The sequence below is a fragment of the Pseudonaja textilis genome, chromosome 3 (genome assembly GCF_049901715.1).
Source record: "Pseudonaja textilis isolate UNSWEBS1 chromosome 3, rPseTex1.2, whole genome shotgun sequence".
Taxonomy (NCBI): Eukaryota; Metazoa; Chordata; class Lepidosauria; order Squamata; family Elapidae; genus Pseudonaja; species Pseudonaja textilis.
In genome coordinates, this window is record NC_141992.1 from 179,198,700 (window position 1) to 179,215,646 (window position 16,947).

General features: G+C 36.5%; 1 protein-coding gene and 1 long non-coding RNA gene across 18 annotated transcripts in view; one reads left to right on the forward strand and one right to left on the reverse strand.

Moving 5' to 3' along the window:
• Positions 1–16,947, forward strand: part of OXR1 (oxidation resistance 1) — a 221,115-nt gene that overhangs the window by 148,838 nt on the left and 55,330 nt on the right. Inside the window, exon 1 of one of the 17 annotated variants that reach the window (XM_087931627.1) lies at positions 12,731–13,102. The exons of 15 other annotated variants lie outside the window; for them this stretch is intronic. In XM_087931627.1, coding sequence (XP_087787753.1) covers positions 12,955–13,102 — 148 coding nt within the window. In that variant the 5' untranslated portion in view covers positions 12,731–12,954. Of the gene's footprint in view, positions 1–12,730; positions 13,103–16,947 lie in introns of those variants that run through there. One more of the 17 variants, XM_026703558.2, reaches the window with a different exon arrangement.
• Positions 1,022–12,693, reverse strand: LOC148126440 (uncharacterized). The gene is made up of 3 exons (XR_015743282.1): positions 12,320–12,693; positions 4,571–4,627; positions 1,022–1,323 (listed from the first exon to the last, which is right to left on the reverse strand). It is a non-coding gene; the product is annotated as an uncharacterized LOC148126440 (long non-coding RNA).

Below are 16,947 nucleotides of genomic sequence, written 5' to 3' on the forward strand. Positions count from 1 at the left end.
TGCAGTCTTTCTGTCTCCATGAGCTGCCTTTAGTCCAAATTCCCAATTTGACAGCAACACAAACATAGCACATCAGCTCTGGTAACTTAAAGCAATCAAAGTACCAGTTTTGAACGGCTTTCTGTTGAGAAGGCAACAATGGTGTTGCAAGTCTCATTTAGTCCAACAGACCTATTTCTTTCCAGTTGATATTTTTATCTCTTTCAACTCTCCCATTTGTATTTTGAAATATTACCTAAAATCTTTCGTCTTGAGAGACCAGTAGTCCAAACACTTTTAGTGGGAAGGAGGAACTAAAATATTTTGCTATATAAAGTACCAATTGCTCCTGTGATTATGTAGGATGGGGAGAAAGCTAACCATCGGACTGCAAGAACACAAGCGAGAGATCAGACGAAGACACCCAAACTCGTCTCACATTGCAATGAAGAAGACGATGCATTAAATTTCGCAGCTACTAAGATTGTTGACCATGCAGGTACAAAGGTAGCAAGGGAAATGATTCAAATCTGGGAAATGGGTCCCTTGTCAGTTAACAGGAATGCTGATATACCACCAGCGTATCAGGTACTTAGGAACCAGGAACTTGGAAGGAAACCAATAGGAAGACACCACATAAATATGAGGCATGGAATACCCCAAAGCACAGATTCCAGTAGAGAGAAGTTCCCTGAGGAAGGGCTCCAGCACAAGTCCAAGAACTGGAAAGTCTAAACCTCTAGTCTTGGTGACTGACCCAGATTGAATCTTGCAAGATGAGGAGATATTATCGGAGCATTTTGTTGCCAATCAAGACTCAAGTCTCTTTCTTACTGCTTTCTTTCTCTTTGCCCCCCCCCCCCTGCATATCTATGGACTAATAAGGTATTTTAGGGGGAGTTGTTCAAATAACGCAGTATCAATGTTCATGGAGATGCTGCCAAAATTCAATTAGCAAAAAAAATTTATTGCGATAACAGCCCATTTTCAATATAAATGGGCTGTTATCGCAATAAATTTTTAAAATTTTAAAAGCTTAGAAAGAACTGGTAAACATGAAATTAGCATACATTGCCCTTGGAGATATAGAGAGTGGTATTTAAAAAATAATAATTTTGTTTCCCTAAATCTTGCAGTCTGTGGCACTGAATTATTCTGACCATGTGACAATGCACTGCACATTCCTCATAGTTGGTGTGGACAACCATACATTCGCTTGAAACACAATCTCTAAATTGGACATCCAGGATTGCATAGAATAGAATGAGCATTCTGGGAGAAAAACAGGGCAGTGATTCCTTGGCATCCTGGTTAAAATGTGCCAAACATTTGGAAAACTGTGATCTAGAGTGAAAAAGAAGCAAATGGTAATGAGTATGAGTTAACAGATGAAATGAAAGAAAATGTATGAAATTAAAATGGAAGAATTTAATAGATCTGAATGAAGATTTGACAGGTAGATACTGTATTGGGATCTGAAGGGGAAGACACAGTATGCATTGGTGTCATCTATACTGCTATGGGTATATATGAATGCAGGATTTCATACATTAGTGACTTTTACATGTTATTACTACTCTAAATGGTCATAATGGAAGAACCAGATTTGGGGAAGAATCGGGAGACATTCTGAATGCATGCAATCTATTACTGATATGATTGAATGCGTTGGAATGGCTTTGAAAACCCGGTTCTGCCACAGGGCATGAGGGCTGCAATATATGACAGAACCTCTGGGATGATTTTGTTGATGTTTCAGACAGTTTTAGTTACCTTGGCTGCTGTTTATGTATTTATTGGAATGTCAGATGTTATTCTTTGGAATAGCATCCTGCTGAAGCAAAAATAAAGTTAGCTCATTTTTGTTTGTGATGAACTCCAAACCAGTTTCTGAATGGAAATACCCAACTTAGTATTTTGCTACTCTTTTCATTGGATGAAGTTAGATGAATGCATACCAATGCTTTCGTCCTGTTCTGCATCCAGAAAACTGCAGAGACTGAATTTCAGATTAGTACTAATGCTGAGACATGTCCTTTAATTATTAAAACAAGCAGGGTACTGTTTTGCTTTTTCAAGATAGATGTTCATATTAGTAATGCATCTCAGCAGAGTTTGATGCCCTAATGCATTATAGAACTAACTGTAACTAATTCAGTTTGTTCTGTAACCACAACGTGTTTCCTGTGGCTAATGTTGGAGTTAGTCCTGTGGGGTGACTGAATCATTAAAGTTCAGAAAGCCTGTTTCCTAAAAAGGAAACGGACACCCCACACTTTAAAGCACTTCATGTGAACAGGAGATATACGATAGCAGCAAAATCATTTTGTTTGCAGCCTGGAGCCCAAACAATTACCAAGTAGAACCGACTTCTGCTAAACATTCATATATTCAGCATTTATTGTTTGTTTTTCTGAAGATATCAACAGCAATGTCCTGGTCACAAGTGAAAGGTATGTTTGATCTGCTTTTCTAAAAATACTGCCGCTGTTTTAACAAACTTTTAATTTTGCAAGTCTGTGTATATTTGCTTAAGTGAGAATCCCAATGAAAGCTACAGAATTTACTCACCAGGAAACTTAGTAAGAATTGGGGTATACAATCAATGTTACAATTTGATTTGGTAGGTGAAAATGAGCAAGGAAATCATTCCAAAGGGAGAGGGAAAGTATTTTCAATATTTTGGGACAAACTCTTTATTCTTAATAGATTACTAAATAGTACACGGGACTTTTTTTAATCATTTAAATATAGGTAGCCCTCAACTTATAACTACAGTTGAGCCCCAAATTCTATTGCTAAGCAAGACAATTAAATGAGTTTTTATCCATTTAATGACTTTTCTTGCCACAGTTGTTAAGTGCATCACTGAAGTTAAATTAATATCATTAAGTGAATCTGGTTTCCCCACTGATTTTGCTTAAACCAGAAGTTTGCCAAAAGTAATCACGTGATCCCAGGAAACTGCAACTGTCATAAATACAGGCCAGTTGCCAAGCACCTGAATTTTGATCATGTCACCATGGGAATGTGTAACAGTCATAAATGTGAAAAACAGTTGTAAGTCACTTTTTTTTAGTCGTTATAACTGAACAGCCACAAAAAAACCTGTTATAAGTCGATGACTATCTGTACACCAACACCACTTGACAAGATGTCAGATGCCACTGCAAATCTTGCCTTTGGGAATACATTTCAAATGTTCACTGAAAACAAAATGTTGTACAGCTACTGCAGTGATATACAAAAAAAAAAAATGGCTGTTGCCATGACTAGCTCATAAAAGCAGCTGTGATTTTTCTTTTTAAAGAGTGCGATAATAACCACACAAGATCTGCCCCTAAAACATGTCTTCTGCCAATCCAGGGTAACATTTTGTGTTAATACTCCTGCACCTAACATCTTTAAAAAAAAATCTCACCATTGGTTTTACCACATGAATACCAATTACACTGTCTCATATTCCAGAAACAGCTGAGGTGCTTGGTTTGGGGCCTATGGGAACATTTGTTCCCTCAAAGCCAAGGATGTGCATCTCAGAGCAATCCCCCTTCCCAATTTCTTTATTTTAATCCACTTTACCAAAGGCTCATTTACTTTTTCATCTTAGCCACAGGCTTTTTGGAGTATAGCTTCCTGTTCATTATTCAGGAATTTGTTTGAGTACAATATTTCCTCCAACATTATTTTTCCTCTGAAAATAAGAACTGGAACAAAATATGTTTTTAAAGTTTGCCCAAGGATACCCATCTTGTCACTGTTAGATGGTTAAGATTTTTACATAAGCTTTATTGTATTTTTTAAAGAGTTTCAGCAGACTTACATTCATCCATATCTGCCATGGAATCCTATCGAGATTATTTCTAAAGCTATGAGGAGCCTTAGCCATTTTGATTGGGTCTGTTGGCTTAGTACCTCGGAACATTTCTTTTATTTGTTTATATATCAAACTTCTTAATTGCCCATCTCCCTCAGAGATGGAGTATTATTATTGTGTTACTTATATATTTCTAGACTTGCAAAAATTTGCCAAATCATGCACAAGCCTCTGATAAATTGCAGGATTTGAAAAGCACCCTGAACTATCTCTAGATTTCTTGGAGGTAGATGAATTGATTCTTCTCCCTGTCAAGTCCTCCCATTCTCTAGTAGTTTCCAACTTGACTATTACTGATTAGTTAGAAGGCATTCTAAGGCCCAGGAGAAGTAAGATTTTACCTGCTTCTGGGTAAAATCAAAAGATTTCAGACACATGTTTATTAAGTAGTCTGAAAATTTTGTATATGGTTTGGCTTTCTTTGATCTCTCTTTTCTTTCATCCCTCTTCCAACAGGCTTTAACTGTGAGTCTACTGGAAGATAATGATTATTATTTATTATTATTATGGTTTGGTCAGCCAATTGTTTGGTTTTGGCATTTTTATCCATCTAACCACTCATGGTTGTTATTTGATGATATTAAAGATGTTCTCATAGTATGTAATCGCTTCCTTTTGCAATTGACTGATGTTGATTTTGTCAAAGCTGATAATGTTTACTTTGGTCCAGTCTCTCTCAGACATAGAAGCAGATAAGGGTTCCCAAAGTATTACCAAGAAGGTCCATGTAGTCATCCGGAGTCAAGACTGACTTGAAGGCACACATATATCCTTCAAAAAGGGGAAAAAAAAGACTTATTACTGACACATCCAATATAAAAAAAGTATTTTTATGTACATATGAGATGTTTTGCGTTCCAGGCAATGATCCAAATCTTAGTGAAGTTTGCATTGGTAAAGAGTTATCAAAAAGTAATTTGTTTCAGTAGTTTATTGACATTGGCATTTTCAAAAGTTCAACACTAACTGTTTATAGTTTGCAACTCATGTTGTAGATATTCAGAGTAAGGCATATTATACAATTTTGCAAAATGAGCATGTGGCAATTGTTGACACAGTCTTTTATCTTCAGATTTCTAACAATCTACATAATGTAATACTGCACAGCTGTACAGTATTTTATATATTACTGTAGAACCCTGGGAAACAAAAAACTCTGAAGTCAAGATAATATTTTCCTAATATAATTATTTTGACTTCCCCTACGTCTTCATCTCATTAAGTAGCAACTATATGCCGGGCATTGCACAGGCAACTAAATCAATTATTTAAATAAAATAAATTAGAACTCTGGTTTTCTGAGTAATCTAAAAGAATGAGCCAATATGACATAAATGGAAACTATTACTATTAATAATACGTTTATTCTGCCTTTTCTTCATAAAACTCAAAAGTAGCATACCAAGTTTTCTTTTCAAAACAACTCCAAGCTGGCACTGTTTTAACTGTTGTGAGCTGCCTAGAGTCATATATGTGATATGGGAGACTATAAATGTTACAATAGCTACATTTATTCACTGTTTAAGATAGGATTTCTTTTAACTAAGATTTGTGGAATTAACTAATTATCTGATTTTTTCATTGAGAGTCCCTCATTTTTATTTTTTATAAATTAGCTGTATAATATATTGGAAAGCATTTGGTGAAAGAGATCAGAATTTTTTATCAGCAGGATCACTTTGAAAACAGAACTGAGGCTAAATTTTATGTGGGTAAATAAACTGGCAAGACAGAAAGGAAGATTGAGTTCAAGATGCAGGTTGCAGAGAAAAATATTCCAGAATAAACTCCACTGCATTTCTTTGGAAGAATTGGACAGTAGCACAGAAGTCTGCCACCATCTCAATTTTCAGTTTTTTTCTTTTTACTTTCTGGTCATGTGACACAGAACAGAGTGGTTTTTTAAGAGGTTGAAAGAATTCCAGAAGATGGGTTTTTTTCTGTAAGACGCTTTAAATCTGTGTTAAATTACATTTTGACATGCACAGCTTAAAAAATTTATTAAATGTCATTCATGTGTTTGTATGGAAGAGAGTGCTGTGTATACTATGGAATTTTGAGTTATATATCAAAAACATACAATCATTGTCTAATTCACAGGGAGGCAACCGATTTGAGCTTTTATAAGGAAAAAAACCAAAAAATAGGCTTGTGAATTTATTTTTTCTTTTTACTGAAGTAATAAAAGCAGTCAGTGGTAGTCAGGTGCAAAAGAATGACAATTTAGAATTAAGGGATTTTAAACCAGGATGTTTAAAATATCAGAACCAAACTGAGCGGATGTTTCTCTCAGCCCAGTTTTCTTTTATTTGAGAAGAAATTAATGTGAGTGAAGAGAATATTTTTTGTGAAAACAATTAAGAAACAAATAAGCTTGTGATTGGGCAGGAGACTTGATATCCATTCATCATGCTAAATTTTTTGTTAAAGACCTCAATATTACACAATTAAATATGTATTTTTAAACAAATAATAAAAATACTTTCTCTAGTAAAAAGCCTTGCACATAGGGGGAAAACTCCCCACTTTTTATGTAGCTTTTAACGTTAAAAGTTTCTCATTAGCCAGCATGCTGGTACCCTGGGGCTGCTGTTTTTCCGGATACATGTATTCATTGCAAGAAAAGGGTAGGTTTTTCACCTTGTACCACCTGTGCATGGTGTTAAAGGACTAAATGGATCTAATTTCAGTCATATATGACTTTCCAATTTTAAGATCTAATTCAGATTTAACCAGCAGCAAATTAATATGTCTTCTTTGCCGTGTTTGCCTAGGCACAAGAGTGCCACTGTAATTTGGAAAGGGTGCTCTAAACAAGGATCACAACTTATTTAACAGAAGTACGTCCATACAGATTTCTCAGAAAGCTCAAATTGCATCTACTGAAGCTTTTTGCCCTATTATTCCAACTATTTACTATTGGAATTTACTTTTATGGGCACTTTATTTATCCATGAAGTAATTACCAGTCATTATTACATATTTTCTGGGGATTTTTCTTTTTTCTCTTCTAAATCTTTATTGTTTTAAAAGCAACTCTTTTCTCTTTCTCAATTATTTTATTTTGTTACTTTTTGTCCATTTTATCTGAAAGTAAATGATGACTCAAGGATTGCCCAACAGTTTAATCAAGTATTTGAGTGGGTGGTATAAGTTGCCTTTCACAGCAGCTTTACAAAAAATCAAAACTGCAACTGGAGCCCTGGCTACATTAATATTTAAATTGATTATGAGTTGATCCCAGGTACAAAAGTATTTATCATCCCTAGATGTTAATATTAATAGAGATTGATTTAACAGATTAACAGAATTGGAAGGGACCTTGTTCTATCATTCATCTAGTCCAACACCCACACCCAAACAGGAGAGGAGACCCTATACCATTTCTGTCAGATGGCAGTCCAGTTTCTTCTTGAAAGCCTCCAATGAAGCTCCCACAACTTCTGAAGGCAAGCTGTTCCATTGGTTGATTTGTTCTGTCAGAAAATTTCTCCTTATTTCCAGGTTGAATCTCTCCTTGATCAGTTTCCAACCATTATTCCTTGTCTGGCCTTCAGATGCCTTGGAAAATAGCTTGACCCCTTCCTCTCTATCTTAACCCCACAAATATTGGAAAGCTGCTATCATGTCTACCCTGGTCCTTCTCTTCACTGGATTAGCCATGCCCAGTTCCTGTAACCATTCATGTTTTAGTCTCCAGTCCCCTAATCATCCTGGTTGCTCTTCTCTGCATTCTTTCTAGAGTCCCATCATCTTTTTATGGTGTGGTGACCAAAATTGGATACAGTACTCTAAAATGTGGTGTCACTAGGGTTTTATGGAGTGGCATTAGTACCTCACTTGATCTTGATTGTATCCCTCTGTTAATGTAATTTAGGATTGCATTAGCCTTTTTGGCTGCTGCCACACACTGCTGGCTTATATTTAACTGATTGTCCGCTAAGGCTCCAAGATCTGTCTCAGTTACTGCTATTAAGCCTGCTTTCACCCAGTCTATATGTGTAGTTTTGGTTTTTCTTGCCTAAGTGTAATATTTTACTTTTCTCTACATTGAATTTCATTTTGTTAGATAGGACCCAGTGTTCAAGTCTGTCAAGATCCATCTGGATCTTGAGCCTATCTTCTAGGACAGGGGTGAGCAAACTACGGCCTGCGGACCACATCCAGCCCGTTGGACTTTTTAATCCGGCCCGCCGAAGATTGGTACAGAATTAAGGTTTGATGTGAATGATTGAATAATTGCATTCATTTGATTTTGACTTGTAATGACAGGCATTTTGACACCAGGTGGCACATTAGGCGCAGTGACTTGATTTTGTGGAGATTTTGCAGTTTTTTATATGTATCGTATCTTGTGCTGACGCTTTTTGTAACCCAGAGATGGTAGCTATATATGTATCAATATACATTGCAAGGAACCCATAATTCAAATAGTACTATATTATAAACATTTCCAAGTCATGATGAATAGTCTTGTAGAATAATTTGACTCATTTGCATTCCTTCTTGTAGTTTTTCCTTAAAATAGGCTACATTGGCCACAGAGGACTCTTGCTTGGGTGAGTCTTATTCAGCCACCAACAGCAGTATAGGAAAAGCTGATTTTTCACCTATCAGCATGCATGAGCCATACAAGCCAAAATTAGTTCATTATCCCACACTAAAGCTCTGTGTATAATAAAAAGGTGACCAGATCTTGGCTTTAAACAACAAAATTACCAGGAAATGACAGGAGAGACATACAAAACTCTTTGTTTCTATCTAATTATCCTCCAGATTTAGGCAGGGTATGTCTGATCCCCCTAATTATATAAATTATACAATCACAGAATATGGGTTGTAAGATTGTAATCCAATCCCTGTTCAGTGAAAACATCCGCTAGTACAGTATTTCCAGTGGATAAGCAATCCAACCTGTTTAAACACTTCTGGCTAAGTAGACTGCACCACTGTTTTGAACAGCCCTTCTGTTAGAAAATTCTTCCTGATGCCCATTCATAATCCTTGGAATTTCTATTCACTGTTTTTATTTTACCTTATGATTAACACTGAACACCGTCTTGACAGTCCTTCAGATACTTGAAGGTAGCTCTCACATTTATTTCCAGTTCTCTCTTCTTTAAGCTAAATTTTCAATCATTCCTTATAAGTTTTTTTTTCTACCTGGCTTCTTAGCATTTTGGTTGTTCTCCTTTGAATGTTCCAATTGTCAGCATCATTCTTAAATACAGTGCTTAAAACAGCACAGAATACCCTGGGTATGATATGACCAATGCAAAATAGAGAGATACAATTAATTCTCTTAAACCTGCTGTAATTTTGAGTGGCAGCCTATGCTGCATCTTCTTAATTCCCTTCTGTCCTTCCTTTCTACTGCATCACACTTGTAATCACTAAACCACCCAGATATTCTTCACACCAATCCATCCTATATTCATGATTTTTCTATCCAAATAAAGGGTTTTGCATTTGTCCCTGCGTCTGACATTCAACTTACTGCACTGTTCCAGGTTAATAAGTTCTTTCTAATCTTACTTTCTCCTAAGTTATTTGCTATTGTCCTATTTTTATGTCATCTGCAACCAGTTCTGAATCCTTCTAATAATATGGTCTACCTCACATTTTGCCATCTTCTCTACTAGAATCTCTTTGGAGATGACAAATGCTTTGCAGAAATAAAAGTGCATTATGTCTATTGTGTAGTCACTCTTAAAAATGGATATTGGTTTGGCTTGGCTGAGCCCATTCTGATTTGTCCCAAGCCATTCCTTCTCTAACAATTTTCAAAGAACATAGAAGGAGCTTTCAAGATGATACGTTATGTTCCTCCAAGACTCTGAGATGTGACTGAAAATAGGCTTGAGACTGAAACTTTGTTATAGTAGCTCTGTAACCATCTCTTAACTTATTTTGAGCTGGCCTTTTCTCATTGTGTCAGTTGTACTTGGGTCGATTTTAGCGCAGTTCCCCTTTGCAGAAAAGGAAATATCACCATATCATTTTTTCCAAGAAGTGAAACCGTCGCCTTCTTCCTTTGATACCGATATAAATAAACCCTATCCTCTTTTGTTGCTGTTAACTTCCTTTATGAGCATAAATTCCTTTTGTGCTTTGAACTTTACTTCCTTCTGACCAGATACTAACTCCTTGCTGGTACACCTCTTTAGTATTTACACCCATCTTCCTTTTCTTCTATAAGGAGTTTTAAAGAAGTGCACAACCTTAACTCCAGGGCTACATGTATTGCCTCAAGGCCTTCAAATGATCTGCCTAATTATAAACACTATTATGACAGAAGAAAAATATTAAATATATGGAGGGAAATCATATTCTGCTTTTAAATTTCATTTGAATTTTAAATTAAAATTATATGTACTGTAGCAATTTGAATTACATTTGAATTAAATGGCCTTGTTTTTCTCTTAGCCCCATTCATTATTTTGTGCTCTGTCATTCTTCATTTTTTTGTTTTGGAAGATGATGCAAATCTCTGTATTACAATAATAATTGTTAAGACAGCCTCACTGTTAATTAAGTGGCTTGTCATTGTTTTTCCTTTGTATTTCCAATCTAGTCTATAACCATGAAATTCTCTTCATCCCATTTATGTCTTGAAATTAGCCAAAGATTGACTAACCAAAGCCATCACTGGTGGGATGGGGGGGGGGACACATAATCAAAATGGCAGCTAGAGCAAATCCCAAATCTTTGTAAATGCATAGACATTGTACACAGGAACAAAGCAACAAAGCTTGATTCCTTGGTCTCCACCTGCTGTGAATGTGCCTTGTGCTATGTGATAAATTTACATAAAATGTGAGCTGGCATGGTGGAGTTGAAAAACCAAAGCAATTGTGTTAGTCTGACTGCCAGACTTCCAGGAATTCCCTGGCATTTTGGGATTTAGCTTGATCTAGGATGCTCGGATTCCCAGCTGAAACTATGGCTGAGTTTGTTTTTGTGATGTGAGATTAATGTCTTGAATCTCATCATGTCTTGAGTCTGCTCATTGGTGTTCATGGATGTGCTCTGGTAGTCTTCTGCCTGCCTGTCCTATGTAATGGCTGTTACAGTTCCCATATTGCATGTTGTAGCGATTCTTGGGTTTTTTGGCTTAAGATGCTCTAATTGATTTGTGTTCTATGGTGATGCCATGTAATTGATAGTCAGTTGGAAGTTTTGATATATAGTTTTCCTTTTCATGGTTTGCATTGGTTCTGCTAGTGGGTTGAGTGGTCAGGCACCTTTTGATAAATTGGGTGCGTTGTGTACTACTGATGCCATGGATTCTTTCACTAGTTTTGGATCTATGGATATAAAGAGTGCCACCATACCAAATGCAACCATATTTTCATCTTCTATTTTTATGTGTTTGATTTTCTTGAGGCACTGTAGTAGGGTGTTGAGAGTTAAGTGTGAAAGACTATATTTAGTTCTAAAATAGTTGTCTTGCATGTATACAGGGCTTCTTCTCATTTAAATCAAAACAGCTTTATGAGTTTGGGGACAATCCTACTTCAATCCTAAATTACTGTACTGATTATATTGATTTACTGTATTGGAGAATACTCTCCCATCCACATTAAAATTTTATACTTCATTATTGTTTTTTATGTAATTTAGCAGTTATGCTAAAATCAATTATTACTGTTATTTTCTGCATGTAGTTCAAAGAAGTGTAGTATCCCATTAATACAGTTTTGCCTGGCATTTTATTCTATGTTGGTGGAATATAACCTATATTAAAAAAAAATCTGTATAGTCCTGCATTCTTTTTTCATAAGGAACAACCCATTACATCTCCCCCTAACATTTACTGATGGCTCTAAAAGATAGCAATGAACTCCTTGATTTTAGCACCTAGTTCTGGACGATCTCTTAAAACTGTAGGTTCTTTCAACTATTACACAAATAACTTGCTTCTTCTCTTACTTCTTTAACTCCCTTCAAATTTATCTTAAAGGCTGCTAAGCTTTTAAACTATTTATATGAATCTTTTGGCATATAGCAGCATACCTCTAAGCCCTAGCCCAGAGCTTCAGTGTACAATACTTAAAGGTTGACCAAATTCACTTTTACTTTTGAGTAAGCACACAGAGAATCACATTCTTAGGAAGGTGCAGTTACATAAACATGCTGAACATAATAAAAGTGCCCCAAAATGTTAATTGAACATATTTTCTTTCAGTTATCTACTTGCAATGTAAGCTTTAGTTGACAAGACAGTGAATTTTGTGGAAGTGAGGCATACACTCGGTAAATCAGATAGGATGTCTATCACTTTAAAAAACGCTTCTAAATCGACCTGATACATCCTAATGAAAATACCTAATTTACCATTTTGGGCATGCCTTTTATTTCAGCGAGAGAGATGGGGAGAAAGTGCCATCTTTCTTTGGGCAGTGTCTTTGTTCAGGTCAAACGCTTTCTCCCAACTCCTGGAGGCTGAAGAGGTTTCCTTACCAGTTTCACAAAAGAAGGTTTCCTTCTTCCAGGATTTACTTTTTTGAGATATCTTAATTCCCGCAACTCCAGGCACAGTAGGAAATTCACAAGCCATAAGTGCCGGGAGAGAAGAGCGTCGCCTCCTAAGGGGAGGGCGTGCGTGTGCGTTGGTGTGGTGTTTATGTGTGTATGTGAGAGAGAGAAAAAGAGGAAGAGAGAAACAGAGTGAACGAGGTGCGTGCAAGTCCTCACCTTCCTCCACGCACGTGTCTAGTCACCTCCTAAGGGTGCGTGAGAGAGAGGGAGGCGCGTGCAAGACTCCTCACCTTCACCCACGCGCGCGTCCAACCCTGCGGGGAATCTTCGCTCATAAATTCGAGGGAGGCGGGCAGAGGCCTCGCGGCGCCTCCTTCCAGCCACACCCACCGTAGCCGCGCCGCTCGGTTCCGTTCAGCGCCGGAGACCTGAGGCGGCGTCAGCCCCAACTTTTGCCTAAGTTTTTTTTTCCCCTCCCCCGGCCCCGCCGCTCTCCGTTTCCGCTCCGAGCTCGGCTTCTTAGCCCGCGATGAGGGTGCCTCGTACGGCCCGCGTAGCGCGGTAGTTCCCGAACTCGTTCCGCTTCCTAACTCAGGAGCACGGTCACCCGAGCCCCCATGGAGTACCTCACCACCTTCACGGGCAAGAGTAGCCGCCTGCTGAGGGGTACCGCCAACCGCCTGTGGAGCGCCGTCCCCGGCGCGGGGAGCCTCCGCCAAGTCCACTTCCAGGATTCCCAACACGACGGGGCGCCCTCGCCGCCCGGTAAGGCCTCCAGCTTACATACTTGGCCCCAGCTGGGCCGGTGGGTTTCGGGAGGGAGATGGACGACAGGGGTTTCCCTTGTTCCTTTGTACCTGGTCAGTCAGAGAGAAAGAAAACGTCCGTCCCTCCTCCTTCCCTCATGTGGAACTACACTTCCCAGAATGCCCGACCCCTAAAAAGTTGTGCTTTTCGACCCTTTGGAGGGCACTCGGTTGGAGAAGGCGGGTTGCAGGCGCTGAAACTCTTGGGCCTACTTCCACCGCCCTCCCCTGGCCGCAGCTTTGATCAAACGCCTCTTTAGTGTACTTGGGCTGGTTTTGTTCAAGACTTTGCATGTATGGGATTTTTGGGGGTGGGGGTGGGTGGGGGGGAGCTGTTTACATAAACGGCGAGGAAGGCAGAGGGACCTGGAATTTGAACTCAAGGGAGACGCGCGAGTCCATATTGAAGTTTGAGATAAAACTTCAGGAAAAAAAGCCTTCTTTTTTCTGGTGCTGCGTTTGGCCTTTTGCAGCTGGAAAGGAGTTTTTCAGTGTCCTGCGCTCTGTCTTTCCTGCCTCCCTCCTCTGCTACTCTGGGGCCCATCTTCCACAGTCGTGCCAAGATTTTCCTTGTTTTAAGGAATGGAAGTCATGGGAAGAAGGCCCAAGCCAGACTGGGGTGCAAATTGGTCACCACTGGTGCTGACACCCATTTTTGCTTTATTTTATTTTACTTTTGCTAAGTAAAAAACGGCCTATTGCAGTTTTTCTTTAACTTTTTTCTCTCTTTCCAAAAATTATGGAAGCTTTTGTTTATATAGTCTGTATTTATCAGTATTTGCCAGATTAAAAATTAATATGGACACATTTTTCTACTGTTCTCACTATAGTTTGGTGGGATTTTAATATTTTTTTTCAAGGTAGACTGGCAGATAATTTTGATTTTGAGGCATCTTGAGAAGGTCCAATACGCTGGTCTATTGGACTATTCCTGCCAGAAAACTTTGGTAGCTTTTTTCAGTTCTTTTTCTTTGGTACAGGGGAAATGAATATCAACACTGTCCTTGAGAGATTCTCAGTGTAGGAACTATATCTTCTGCCTCTGATAGATTATCAGTGTGGGAGCTGTACTTTCTGTCTGGTATCTTTTCTTTTGAATTTCACTGAATAGTAATTTCTGGATCCACATATCTTAGTTTATTTAAACAAGCCATAGTAGCCTTGTCCCTATTAGTGCAGATTACACATTACATTAGCTCAAAATATGGTTTATTTATTTGATAAATTTACATAGCCTTATATATGTGGCTATGGGTGGTGTAGAAACACAAAACAAAATCACCAGAAAAACAACAAATGCTAACAAGCAGTTTAAACACATGCTGTAATCTAGTTTGTTTTGCATTACCATGATGTATTAAGTTTTATTTATTATGTATATAGATTTAAACAAACTGATTCCGCTTGATTCTGGATACTGTATAGAATCAGCACCAAATAATAAAGATAAATGATGCATCCCAGTATATGCATATAAAACAGAAATAGAATGTTCCCATAATCTTACAAGGATTTATCTGTCAACCTGATCAAAGGCCTGAGCAAATATCCAAGCTTTTAATGACTGAAAAAATATCAGGATCACTGAGGAAATGCTATTGTAGAGGGTTGGCCACATGACAGAGGAAGCATAATAACTAATAACTGTAGCTTTTAACCAGTGGAATGTAGATTAGAATGGTATAAATATGTAAATTATAAGGGTAGATAAGAACTTAAACCCGGCCTAGTTATAAAAATTAAAATATGTTGTTTTAAAAAAACTCCTTGTTTTAATAAAAAAAATAAAAAAAAAATACATCCAGAACTTCTTTAGTTTCTCCTTTTGTGATTTTGTTTTGAATTAAATTAACTACAATCACGTTTTCTCCTTATAGGTGATGTATTGCCTGCTTCTGTGTTTGCCTCATAATATTCTGTGTAGCCACGGCCATGTCTGAACAGAAAATGTCATGTTTGTGCAAAGCAGTGTATTAATAAAGATTTTAATAGTTTTGTAGCTTTGGGGAAAATTATTTATTTTTAAACAAAGGTGTTAGTAAGTATGTTAAAAGTTAACACAGACATTTTGTCCCAAGTAAATGATAATAAAGTTACACAATATAAAATGTCCATGTATTATTGAATCCAATGTTACATTAGGATAGAATCTCAAGGATTACTTTTTACTGTATGTTTAAGATTAAATAATGATATAAACATAAAGTAGTTGATATATCTACAATAGCAATTCAGTTGTATACTTTAATTATCCAACTATCCAATTATCCAATTCAAAAGTAAATTTAATGCTTTTGTATTTAAATTTTAATTTACTTTTAAAATCTATTTTCAAAAATATATTAGGATAATTTATATATGAGAGCTGAGGTTTTTTTTATTTCAAAATTAATATCTATGCTTAGATTATGGTTCAGTATAGATATCTTGATTTGAGAATGACCTGGGATAGAATTTAACTACAGGCAACTAATTTCTTTTTTAACAAGGCAGACAATCTTTTAATTTATTTAAAATCTTTAGTTTTTAATTAACTTCAATATTGTGTGATGAACAAACATAGAAGCTTTGTTGTTATTTTTAATTTGTAGTTTGGGAAAATATCAAATTGTAGTTTGAAATCCTGTATGGTTCTTTCTATTCATAGTTTTAATAAATAGCAGTTTACCTAGGTTCAGATGTTACAGCAGTTTGAAAACATGCAAATGTGAGTAGATAAATAGGTATGACTTTGGCGGAAAGGTTACTGTGTTTCTGTATAATTCTGTAATGTATAATTGAGGGGCCTGGAACGTATCTATTCTGCTTGACTGTACTAGGTGGGAAGAAATTATTGAAGATGGACAAACCAGATAATCAGGCATTGTGCCATTAATGGCTCGTATTCTAAATTTTATATTGTTTTATTTTCTATGATATTGTTACATTGGTTAAAAACTATAGGAATTATAAAAATTCTGGTTTTATAATGTGCTTTGAATCTAAATTTACACTAAGAAGTTATTATTAAGCAACTAATGGTAGAAAATAAAATGCAAGATAGGGAATTCGTGTACAGTATTGTAGAATACGTTAAGTGTAGCAAATTGTGCTTATTTATTTCATACATTGCAATTCCTCATACAGTATGGGTTTACTTTTCAAATAAATATATGAAAAAGCACATTGGTAGATTAAAGAGGACCTAAAACTTGCATTCCATTAATCTGCTAATCATTTTAAAATCATATGTCAAACAGGCTTGTTTGGTTGTGAGTCACTTGCTGCAATAAATCATTTTTTAACAGTGGTGTGGTACAAGTTCATTATATAAGCCTAAGAAGTTATTTAGATCCTGCCCATAGATTTTTCCCATTAATTGTAAAAAAATGTAAAAAAAATTAGACAAAAACTACTCCATTATAAAAATATAATTTAATACTTCAGAATTATAAGATTATTCTATTAATTTTTGAAACATAAGCCCAAATAATGGAGTTTAATTTCAGATGCATAAAAAGATAATATTTAAAATATCCTTTATTCAAGAAAAAATATATAACTTAATGCTGAATGCTGTATACTCAAATTTTAATTTTTAGATTGAGTCTCCATGCAATATAACTTACAATGGAGGAAGTCAAATTCTCTAAATTCATAGATCTCGTAAATAGAAAATTTTAAATGATTGTCTCTGATAAGTTTACCTCAGCCTGTTAATAGTTTTGGAGGAACTGATTAGAGTTACGTTGGTAATATTTCATATTTTATTGTATTACAACATCTATAATTGGGAACACACACGCATAAAATGTTTTCTAAAAG